Source organism: Tasmannia lanceolata, unplaced genomic scaffold, assembly GCF_043159265.1.
Source record: "Tasmannia lanceolata isolate RefF3 unplaced genomic scaffold, GAP_Taslan_0.1 ptg000015l, whole genome shotgun sequence".
NCBI classification, from domain to species: domain Eukaryota; kingdom Viridiplantae; phylum Streptophyta; class Magnoliopsida; order Canellales; family Winteraceae; genus Tasmannia; species Tasmannia lanceolata.
Window position 1 is genome coordinate 45955343 of NW_027518692.1, and position 11633 is coordinate 45966975.

The following is an 11633-nucleotide window of genomic DNA, read 5'->3' on the forward strand; positions in this document are numbered from 1 at the left end:
AGCAGATATTTTTTGCCCTAGTTCATGCATAGTGCATGCTATTTCCTTTTTAAATGAAAGCAAATAAATTAAAACGCATTACATGATATAAAGAAATAAAAACACACAAAAATATGCATCCGGTTATTGATAACCCCACCGATATTCAACGGATATATTTGCACCACATGATTTATGAAGGTTTCTATAAAACAATGTCATTGAAGATAATGATATTTATTTATTCAATTATTAGATTTTATTACATTCTAGGTAGAAATTTTCAGACCATCCTTAGAAGTTTCTAGACAAATCATGAAGAGCACGAAATTGCAAGGGAGTAATACTCTAATCACTTTTATTGTGATATGCAAGTGCTTAATTGGGACCGTCACATTAAATGGTATAGTAGGACAAGCTAAATCACCTACTCTTTCTAACTCTAATTTTCTCAATAACATTCATACAACTTGATATCAAGACGAAGGCGAAAGTAAACGTCTCCCTCGAAAGAATCTGTTGACACAGTAGCGATTCCGCGGGTCATGAAGAAGTCTCCGGTGCCACCGATCACTGAAATGTCCCTAGTCTTGTTCATCAGAGGATCGGCCCCCGCAAAGTTTATGGTTCCTTTATAATCTGTGCTATTGAGCACAAAACTAAAGGCGAACCAAGCAGTGAAGATCTCCTTCCTGTCATAGAAGTAGAAACCCTGCGCCCTACCGACTGGCTTGGAATGTAGATTGTTGTCTAGGGTGATTGGGTCATCAAACACGACCATGTCCCCGAAATGGCTATGCCCGGCTAAGATTGTTCGGTTCCCCCACGCCGGTGCCCCTACAATAGCTGAAGTTGAATTCGCGGCGTTCTTGCCATTATAGATGATGTCATGGAAGTATAACAGCAAGTTCTTACATGGCTTAAGTTGGTTTCTCTTCTTGACAGCCATGGCAAATGACCCAGAGAGGAAGAGAAGGAAGAAGAAGATGAAAAGAATGGGAGTGGGTCTTTTTCCTTCCATGTCTAGCTAGCTTCCTTGATGCAGGAGAGGCGGAAGAGCAGAAGAGAGAACCAAAAGGCAACACTACAAAAAACTTATTCTCCTTACCTCATTATATAAGGATTGTTGATTAACATTGGTGTAATAAACTATCAAGTTGGAAAGACCGGTAACCTTGAGTTTCAAGTTATGTTACGCTGTCCCTCACAAAAGAGGTCATGTCTTCCCACGTGGCTTTTTCTCCATCATGTTTCCTTGCTACCTACTACTACCAATAACAAAGGAATCATAACAACTAGAGACCTTTGCTTTTACTCCTATCATGTCCAACTTACCCTAACAACTATCAAATGGTGTTCACAAGCCATAGAACATGTATAAACAGTAGTATAAGCATCCGTCAATTTTCAATAAAGATGATAATATAAGAACACTCGAGCACAATCACTACAGGTCACTAGCTGGATTTGAGACTGTAGAAATTGTGGTCCACAGTTAATAATACATTGTTTCTTAAGTAACTAAATAGTTTGTTAATTAGGTTTATATTGAAGGGGATTACTAGTTAGTTAAGCAACTATGCATCATTGAGCATAGGATACTATAGGGAGGCGAAAGATAAAAAATCAGAGCAGTACCATCTATAACTAGGCTTAGATAGTACCATGGGAAAAAAAGAGTGGGTGGCACAATACAGACGTGGTAATTGGGGTCCAGTTACCAACCGAAGGTATTGGAACACGTGAAATGATTTTCCACCAATCGGAGTGAGTGAACATCTAAATTAATTTCCTTATAAAATTTCAATGGGGCCCTCTATTTCATTTTGTTATTTCTTTTTGGGAAATGATAACCACCCCCTCACCCGCCCTAATATTATTCATTAGATTTTAAAGGCAAAGAAAAACGTTAAAATGGGTGAATTTATCCTCAAGCAGTGAACCACTCTCACAGAAACAGTTAAAGGGGGGGGGGGGGGGGGGGGATTTTATCCGTTTAAGGCGTGGAAAATATTTCAGCGCCCTTCTTTTTACCCCATCTCTTGCAAACAAACTTAGGAGTGGGTGTTCATGTGACATTCCTTGTGGCCATTTTTAATAATTTCTGCGATTATAGTTTGTTTCTTTTTCTTTTTTTTTTCTTAAAAATGAATTCCATTAAAAAATTGGCCCTGTTCATCTTTCTTTTTTTTTCTGGTTTTTAGTAGGTAAATACTGTTGAATTAGGAAGATAAGATCCTTAACTACTTCTGCCACTGATGGGTCTCTTTCATAGTTCCATGCCATCGGGCAACACTATAGGGGCTATTGTCCATGAGGATAAGAATCCTTGGATAAGCTGTTGTTGGGATTGTTTATCCTAGTTGGATAATTTTATCTCGAATGAACCACATTGGCTACCCTGTCGCAATATAGTATGTCCTACCCATTTGTGCCGTTCTCGACCTGAACGGAGGATAGCAATCTTATCCAAGGGTAAAATAAGCCACATGCTTGCTATCTCCGCTAAGAAGACCCCCATAACAATGATATCTGGATCTAGGTCTTTTCTTGGCGAGTCCCTGTAAAACCCTAGATGGTGTATTTATTTATTTTTATTTTTTTGTTTTGCAATGAGGTCATTGGTGACGATATATAAAGACTCCTTGTTTTATTGAAAATTTATTTTCCAGAACAAACTTAAATTAAGGCCATGTTGGTTTTAGATGATGTGAACCGGACTCACAATCGATTCTCATCATCTTAAACCAACACGGCCTAAGACTGAACTAAACAATAATCACTTTCACAAATAATTAAGGGTAGGGCCCTTTTCATTTAAGATTATGACAACCGATTGTGGGTGCCTAGTGGTAGGCTAGGACTTTCAGTTTCCCACCTGTTATCACCGCCTTCCATTGTTAACTCTCAAATTTACATTTAAATTTGAGTCCGATTTGGCACCCACAATCGGTTGTCGTCATCTTAAACTAACAGAGCTTAAATGTACTCATGGTAGCACTTAGCGTGGCACAATGTACCACCCGCTTGGATACAAATAATTTTATTTTTATCGTTAACGTAATCTAAAACCTTTCCAACTCATAAAGATTGTAAATTACAGTTAGCTTACAAGGATTGTAACTTTAGTTATTGTATTATATAGTTTTGATTATTTTTAAATGCTAACTTAAGTGGAGGGAAAATGAAGTCATTCGTATGGATGCTTACCTACTGGTTTGAGCATTGCTTCCTTCGGAATAATTCGTGGCAGTATACCTTGACCAGTGACCACAGACAATGAGAAGCCTGATTTGGAAAGTGTTAGTGACTTTTAATTTTTTTTCTATTTTCATTTTAGGCATTCTAATCCAATAGACGACACTCATGTAAGTGATTTTTGGAGATTTTATATGGCCTGGCACACTGTATTTTTCAAAAACTACTGTATGGCACACTTCATGGGATGATCCAAACCGTTCATTTGTTGAACCAAAATGTACTATGAAGCGGACGGTACAGTACTTTTGAAAAATACTGGACTATACGGCCGCACACCGTATAAAATCTCGTGATTTTGATGGTTAATTTCCTGGCCCCACTGTGGATGGACCATTACTAAAAATCACATTGATGAACAATCCTAATCATCGCAATGTTAGGCTTGTAGGGTGGCCCTGATTTTTTTGTTGTTGTGGATGACCCATTATGTGTTGGGACCGAGGTAGAACTCACCCTTAAAAGCTAGCCGTTAAGGGGAGGGTGCCCAAGTCCTTATAAGGCCATCAACATCCACTCACTCTCGGATGAGGGATCTTTGCTTTTGCGTAGAACCCCCAACAATCTCCCCCTCGGCGGAAGCAACATGGGCAATCTCGCTCCACACGGGAGCAACGTGGGAACTATGAGATCTTCTCCGAGGGAATTCCACCATCCTCAAAGGTACACTGGGTTTACTGAGATCTTCCCCAAGGAAATTTCAACGTCCTCGAGAGTACACCAAGGTTACCACGCCCCCGGCTCTTATACCATCTGTTGGAACTCAGGTAGAGCTCGCCCTTAAAAGCTAGCCTTAAGAGGAGGCTGCCCAAGTCCTTATAAGCCCATCCACATCCATTCACTTTCTGATGTGGGATCTTTGCTTTTGCATGGAACCCCCAACACATTATTTAGAAATTAAATTGATAATTGGAAAATTTCGAAAGGGATCTTTGCTTTTGCGTGGAACCCCCAACACGTTATTTAGAAATTGAATTGATAATTGTAAAATTTCGAAAGGAGTTGGCCGTTGAAAGGAAGGATCTTCTGGAGAACGGTAAAGCTGGCTTAGATATGGATTCTTTGGAAGGAGAGAAATGCAAGGCTCTTCAAGAACCAATCTAAAGATCCTATTTTTACATTTACAAAGATCGCATCCACCATCATATCTTGGGTAAAGAGTTCTCTCCCCTTCAGATTATACTCTAGCTCTAGCTCTAATCTCAATAGAGGTTGAAAGGAAATATTCCACTCTTCTGAAAGAGGGAGTAGTTTCTCCTAGTTGGTTGTAGCGTGACCCTGGGTGCCTAAAGCAAATTTTGATGGGTCTAGCATGGGAGATCCAGGGCCTGATGGAGAAGGGGGTTTACTTAGAGATGAGGAGGAGGCAACAGGGTGTGCATTCTCGAGACCCATTGGGGTCAAGGACTCCAATGAGGTAGAGGTCGGACCAGTGCTCTAGGGCATACGAATCGTGGATGATAGACTTCTAGATAGATTGATACCCGAGGGGGATCCTCTTAATGCGATTAGATGGATGGAGGGAAGCCCCGTGGAGATTTGTGGATTTGATTGAAGAAATTTGTGACCGTGTGGATGGTCATCATGTACAGTTTTAGCATGTGCGTCGCTTGGCAAATAGAGTCACGGATCGTTTAGCTAGGGAAGGGGTGAATCAGGCTTCATTGGAGATGTTTGACTTCCTCCCGCCACAATTTGTGTTTATCGTTACCCTTTTTTTCCCTTGTGACTTGTATTTCCCCATGATCTTCTCGGTCTTGGGACACACTTCTTTTTTATTTAATACAACCTTGCCATTTCATTAAAAAAAAATTCGAAAGGCATAATCTGATCAATAATGCAAAAAGGAAATAAGAAAACAACTCAATAATCAGTTTGGGCTCACTATCAATTGTCATAATCTAAAACAAACATGGCCTTATCCGGGGTACCTCATGTAGTGGAGTGTAGACACCCCATTTTGCCTAGTTCGAAGTGACGATAGGCTGTCACGATGCCAACTCCGATGAGAATCAACTATCTAAAGTGCAGACCGAATGTTTTTGTGGGCAGGAAAACTAATAGAATTCATTACCTGGAACCATTCAACCATCACCCACATCTGGATACATCAAAATACCAATATCCTCCAGTTTCCAGCCCAAACCAAGTCCTAAGCCAGCTTGCAGTCGCACGTGCTAAACCTCAAGGCCTTCTCAAGTTATGAATCAATGTAGGTAGATTATACGGTGGACGGCCATGCATGCACGTGGAGCCCCAAAATACAATGGGCCCCCATTGTTTTGGTGATCCAGACCATTCCTTTGTTGGGCCCTAACGTAGATAAGGTGTACCTGGAAAATCAGATTCATGCCACCTCTAACCAATTGGAACCTCTTCCAAATCACCTCTTCTCATTTCTAAACAGCAAAAGAATGTGAAACAATACTCTTCTCTACAATCAAACCCCTCAAGATTGAATCTATAAGGTTCTTCTCCCACTAAGTCGCTACTCTTGTGCTCTGATACTACTTTCTAGGGGAAAAAAGCACTGAGGTCTACTACTATCCACATGGCACATACACAAGTAATATAGTAAACACATCACAAGAGAAACGATGTACATGACTGTTAATGAGATTCGGCGAGGCGCCTACATCCACGAGAGTTGCTCAGAAATCCTCTATAAGAAAGAACAAAAGGTTGTAATGGTTTTCCCTTTATCTAAAATCTAAAACCATGACAAAATACACACGTCTTCTTATAATCTCTTTAAGCTTACTCTTGTTACTCGCACAAAACTCCATATTTGGGGTTTGTAGAAATGCCCTTGTTCTCAACTAATTCTGCAGATACGTTTCCTTCTCTATAAAAACCAGAAATTTCATTCATGCTCAGGAAGCAAAGAATATATCTACTAATTATAATTACGTGCCTGAAGAAGGAAAAAACTGAGGATTTTCCATTCGTAATGTCATTCAATACAAAAGTAAGAAGTTCATCATCTTACAAGCACATGGGCTCACTACCAGAACTCGATATACAAAACCCAATCAAACTTTAGAATTCACACTACAGAAGCCACAGTCCTCTCCTTCGGCGGGTTATTTGCCGGTTTGGAACAGAAAGAACCTACAGTATTCTGTCTTCTCATTCTCAATTTCTTCTTCCTTGAAAGCTTCCTCTCCAAATCCCTCACTCTACCATTCAGATCAGATATAACTGCTAACTGATGTTTCCCAGCTTCAATAACCTTCTCCAACATCTCCTTCATATTCATGTTCTGTTCCACCAGGCTCTCTTCTTTCCTCCCCAATTCAAAATCCGAAACTGAATCCCTCATACCCAGAGGCAATTTAATTTCAATTACAGCTTGTTTCTCCTCTGTTTCGGACCCAACTTTATATTCAGTTGGCATAACACCAACCTCACTCGCGTCTTCTGATCCTGGACTTGCTTCTTTATTCTCATTAGATAGTTCTGTGTCTGATAATTGGCACTCATGGTTGCAATTTTCTTGTACCATCTTAGTACTGCTATCGTCCTCCAACTTTCGAACATCACTCTCTTGCACAGCTTCAGAACATAAATTGTCTGCAACACCAGTGGAGTCAATGGGAGAGCCCTCCGAGAAGACTTCTTCGTCATATGGCTGCATTGAAATCTCCTCTAATTTAGAATAAGCCTCTTCATCTTGCACCGACAATGGATCATTGAGAGACCCCACAGACTGTTCTGCAACTCCAGACCTAGCCTCCACAACCGCCTTTGGGCATTCTTCTTCATCCAAAATTGCCAGCGCTATAGGAGCTGACACTTGTGGAAGCTCCTCCTCCTTTAGTTTAGATTCAGCTTCTACATCTTGAACTGATGGAGGCTCTGCACCCACTTCCATAGAATCAGCTATAATTCCAAATTCAGACTCTCCTGCTGCTGATGGAAGCTCCACGGACTCCAAATTAGTAGGCTCTCCAACTTTAGCTGCCTGCGGTGCCTCCACTAGCTCATCCACTCCCAACTCAGCCAACGATTCCGTGGGCCCATCCACTGTAGAACACGCTCTTTCATCTGCTGATGGGAGTTCAACAGATTCATGTATCCTAGAATGTGACTCGCTGCCCGCCGACTGCCCTTCAATAGGCACAGCCACTTCTGAATAAGAGATCTTGTCTTTCATTGGAAGCATATTCGCAAGTTCTTCAACCAGTTCCTCTGGATTAGATTCTCTCTTTTTACTTTCCACCAGAGGCAATTCAGAAGTTTCCTCCTTTTTAACTTCAATGTGTTGTTCTTTGTCAACTAATGGTGGCTCAAAAACACCCTCCAATTTCAAGTCAGAAACTACAACTCTCTCGGACTTTGGCTCAACTGATTTTTCCTGCTGAGAAATAGATTCTGGAAGCAGCCCTTCATGGCCCTCAGAGGTTTTACGCTCAGGAACCATTTCAGCCAGAGCTGGTTCGTCTCCATCTGCTGCCTGAACAGTCAAGGAATCAAGCTTCTCCTGCAGGCAAACAAGCTCCCTTGCTACTGATTTTCTGATCTCTCTTACACTTGGGTGTAAGCCCTGTTGAACATAATCCATGAGGCAAAACTGAAAAGAGTAAGTTATCAAGGACGAATAATAACCAAACTATAGCCAGTAAAATATGTGGTGCATGCATTGTCAAGGGTTAAAATACTGCGAAATTTACTCTAAAATTAGCTAAGGAACGCACATACCTGAATGGTGTCGAGCTGCAGAAGAAGACCCATTATGGTCTCACTGATGACTATCCTTTCCTTCTCATCCTGCAGCAGCCTAGAAGAGGTCTCGAGTCCATGAATTTTCTCCTTGACATCATTCACCTGTTCAGAAACTCTTGCTATTTGCTTCAGTTTCTTCAAGGGTTCCCATCTCCTCACCTCAAAACCACGATAAGCAGACTGAATAAGGATAGCTGCATCTGTGTTGGATAGTTCCTTTCTTTTCAGCTTGTGTTCTTTCCCTCCTTTACTTTCCACAGCCTCCATAGCTACTTCCTTGTGTTCTTCAGTCCCATCCTTTCTTTCATTTGTTTCAGCTTCATTTGCAACTTTTTCCTTTGAAGTATCTTCAGTAGAAACTAGAGGCAACTCAATCTGAATTTGAGCCTGATCCTGTTTGCTTTCATCATCTCTGTCTAAAACATTAACGGGCCTATCTTTTGACTGTCCTTCCAGGGCTTTTTCTGGTTGAGTCATCATCTTTTCCTTAACCTCAATCACCTTAGTATCCTTTTTCTTAGGTTTCCCTTCCTTGGTTTTGTCTTCAATAGATTCAGGTGCCTTGGAATCCAGTTGCCCTCTCTCCTTTGCACCAGGTGGACTAGGAGACCTTGAATTGCTATTTCTGGTTCTCTTTGGCAATGGATCAACTCTCAAGCAAACAGGAGGTAACTTTGATGCTTTCACTGGAGATGAAGATGGCTTCTTTACATTGCTAATATCTGACGACTTCTTCTCTCTGATCTCTTCGTTCTCTTTCAACTGCTTCACAGGAATGCTTTTAGGTCTAGTTTCTTTCGCAGATGGAACCCCATTGCCAGTAGTTTCTTTGCCCCCGCATTTCTCATTCTCAGGAAGCCTCACTGGAATAACCTTCAATTCTGATGGCAGCTCTTCGGAAACTTTTGGGCTGGAATTGACCTCCTTCAAATCCTCCTTTTCAGCTTCCTCCGGTTTGTAAAAACCCGGTATCCAGATTATAGGATATGGTAACTGGGTTTTATTGTCTTCAATATGCGGATTTTGTTCTCTCTCTTCTTGCTGATTCTGGTTCCTCTTATCTTCTCCACCCTGCTTCAGAGATCGGATGCTGTTCAACTCAAAAGGAACCCATCCGTTCCAGGCCTTGGATTCTAATTCAGATGGTTTGCTCGTCTCTTTGTCCTTCACATAATTAGGAGGAATCCAAGCTAATGGATAAGGGTGGTTTTGCAATTTAACCAAACCAGTGGGGTCATTATCCTTTTGTTCATGCATGGTCTTCTCTTCTTCAATCTTGACATTACTATCACCCTTACAGTTGCAACTATGGGTCATACACCCACAGCAGTGATGTCTTGACATGTTTTTATCGTATTCATATCGAGCCTGGTCCGACGGATAATGAGGGGGAACAAAGTAAGCTGGGTAAGAATCGGTAAAATAAGAATAGGGCCCATGAAAAGAGAGAGGAGGAGATGGGTGTTGAAAGTGCGGTGGTCTGAAACTATAGTATCCAGAAGGGTAGCAATTATTGCAGCAGCCATGGCATCCTGTCGGATCCGGGTAGCCGAAGCCATGATTGTAAGACCATGGTTCAAAAGCTGTGGAAGATTTAGCTGGGTCGACATTCATTTGAGGAGGGGGAGTTACTTCCCAACTTGGATAGTAATGGTGCGAATAAGGGCTGTGGTTTCCTAGATGAAGTGGCCGTGGATATGAATCCGTGAATTTGTGAACAGGATACATCTTTATCTTTATTATAATTTATAAAGCTAACCCAAATGACAGGTTCTTCGGCAGCAAAGGCCTGTGAATGTTTTGCTCTTTCTTGAGGATTAGCAAAGAGAGACCGAGTTATATCCCAAAACCAAAAGCTTACGCTCAAAGCTGTACCATAAGAATTAAAAGCACGTGAGGGGAAGAAGATGAAACCGAAAGCCAAGTGTGAACTGACATATGCAAAGATGAAATCAAACTGACATAAAAATCGAATTGATAACATAAATCATGGAAAAAGGAACATAATCACTAATCAAACAACAACTGCAGCATTGCTAATCCACATTGGAACACAAAACAGCAATGAACATGCATAAATGCTCATAGCACCATAGCAAATCTCCTTTCTCAGCAACGTGAAATCTCATAAGATTTTCAGTATTTTCCCTAGTAATTTGAAACAACATAGCTTATGGAATAAACTGGAGAAGAAACAATACACAACAAAATCATGAAAGTACAGCGAAAGGATACAGTACTTTTGCAAGAAAACTAGATTTTGTATGTCAGTATGATTGCAGTTCAAAATCTTTATCGAAAATTAAATGTAAATTTTAGTCCAATGATCAGTTTTGGACTCACAATCATTTCTCAAAATCCAAAACAAACAGTGCCTAAGTAATTGGCTAAGTGTTGTCTGCTGTAGAAGTTAAAAATGACTACTATTTCCAGAGATCAGGGGGGGTCTGGTAATACAACTCAGAAGTAACAATTCAAACTAAAGAACAAAAAATAAAAGAAAATAGTAAATTTAATTTCCTAATTTAAGGCGGAAATTTTTTTTTGAAAAAAGAATACAAAAAGCAGAGTTAGAATTGATCTATGATCCAGGTTAAGTTGAAATTATAAATGACATTTCATAGCTTCAATCCACAATCAACAGGCCACACAGATACACACCAGACCACAAAACCCAACAGAATCTATGCTTAAACTCCTTGCCCTGTTTGTTTTGGATATTGAGAATTGATTGCGAGACCAAAACTGACAATTGGACTCAAAATTAAACGCATATTTGAGCCCAATAATCAGTTTTGGACTCATAATCGGTTCTCAAAATCCATAACAAACAGGGCCAAGTCCTTCAATTTCAAACCACCACCAAAACTGCATCTCCATATGAAACCACAGTAGATTTTGGATTTTATATTGACAAAATACATCTAAAATCATTTGGCAAACTAAAATGTCATTCCTAACTTCAAAAACATGAAAATGTTGGAATCATTAATATGAGATTGCAAACATTAGGAGAAATAATCGTTCAAAATCTCACAAACATCATTCCCATTGAATATGTCCTAAATTTTATCTCACTGATGATCAAAACAAAAACTACAAAAAGCATAAAAGAAAATTCATAGAAAACTACAACCACGGACCCTGTTTAGATTGAAAGAAAAACATTTCTGACAGAAAATTTTGAAGAAGACGCACATTTGCAGGATAATCGTATTTATGACTGAATTAACAGATCTACATATAAGAACAATAGAGAGAGAGAGAGAGAGAGAGAGAGAGAGAGAGAGAGAATTACTTACTATTTATGCCTTCTGTTGATTTTCTTTAAACCTTCCCAACGATTCCTCGGTCCCAATGATTCGGTTAACAGTGCAAAGCGGTCCTCAATTCCCAAAATCGCAGATGGTTTTTCAGTTTTTCTCGCTCGTTCTATCGATTCTCTGAGAAACGAGAAGAGAGAAAGGGCGTTTTATAGTGAGAGAGCGTGGAAGAACGAAGGCCTTCTCACGGCTTCCAGATTATTCTGTACTTTTCCACGTGGAAATCTCTCGAATTTTCTTACACCAACGTCTGCCATGTGTATTGTTATGTTTGGAGGAGTAAGACTCAAGAAGAACTTGTAGGGTCCATTCAGCTGCCAGTTTAGATACTTAAATACTCGTTGCCAT

General features: G+C 40.3%; 2 protein-coding genes across 2 annotated transcripts; both read right to left on the reverse strand.

The window, feature by feature from the left end:
* Nucleotides 1–200: 200 nt before the first annotated feature.
* Nucleotides 201–1104, reverse strand: LOC143845957 (disease resistance response protein 206-like). Its single transcript, XM_077354357.1, has one exon. The coding sequence runs from the start codon at nucleotides 998–1000 to the stop codon at nucleotides 431–433; it is 570 nt and encodes a 189-aa protein (XP_077210472.1). The 5' UTR covers nucleotides 1001–1104; the 3' UTR covers nucleotides 201–430.
* A 5048-nt stretch (nucleotides 1105–6152) lies between these two features.
* Nucleotides 6153–11424, reverse strand: BAG6 (BCL-2-associated athanogene 6). The gene is made up of 3 exons (XM_077356513.1): nucleotides 11265–11424; nucleotides 7939–9831; nucleotides 6153–7783 (listed from the first exon to the last, which is right to left on the reverse strand). Exons 2-3 carry the CDS (start codon nucleotides 9688–9690, stop codon nucleotides 6284–6286), a joined length of 3252 nt encoding a protein of 1083 aa, XP_077212628.1. The 5' UTR covers nucleotides 9691–9831; nucleotides 11265–11424; the 3' UTR covers nucleotides 6153–6283.
* Between the last annotated feature and the right edge of the window lie 209 nt (nucleotides 11425–11633).

What these genes read in the sequence shown, in the direction of transcription:
- BAG6 (XM_077356513.1), bottom strand. Translation starts at nt 9,690, where the DNA reads ATGTATCCTGTTCACAAATTCACGGATTCATATCCACGGCCACTTCAT. An exon ending in TGCAGCTCGACACCATTCAG is followed by an intron (nt 7,784 to 7,938) that starts GTATGTGCGTTC and finishes TATGTTCAACAG; the next exon opens with GGCTTACACCCAAGTGTAAG.
- LOC143845957 (XM_077354357.1), bottom strand. Translation starts at nt 1,000, where the DNA reads ATGGAAGGAAAAAGACCCACTCCCATTCTTTTCATCTTCTTCTTCCTT.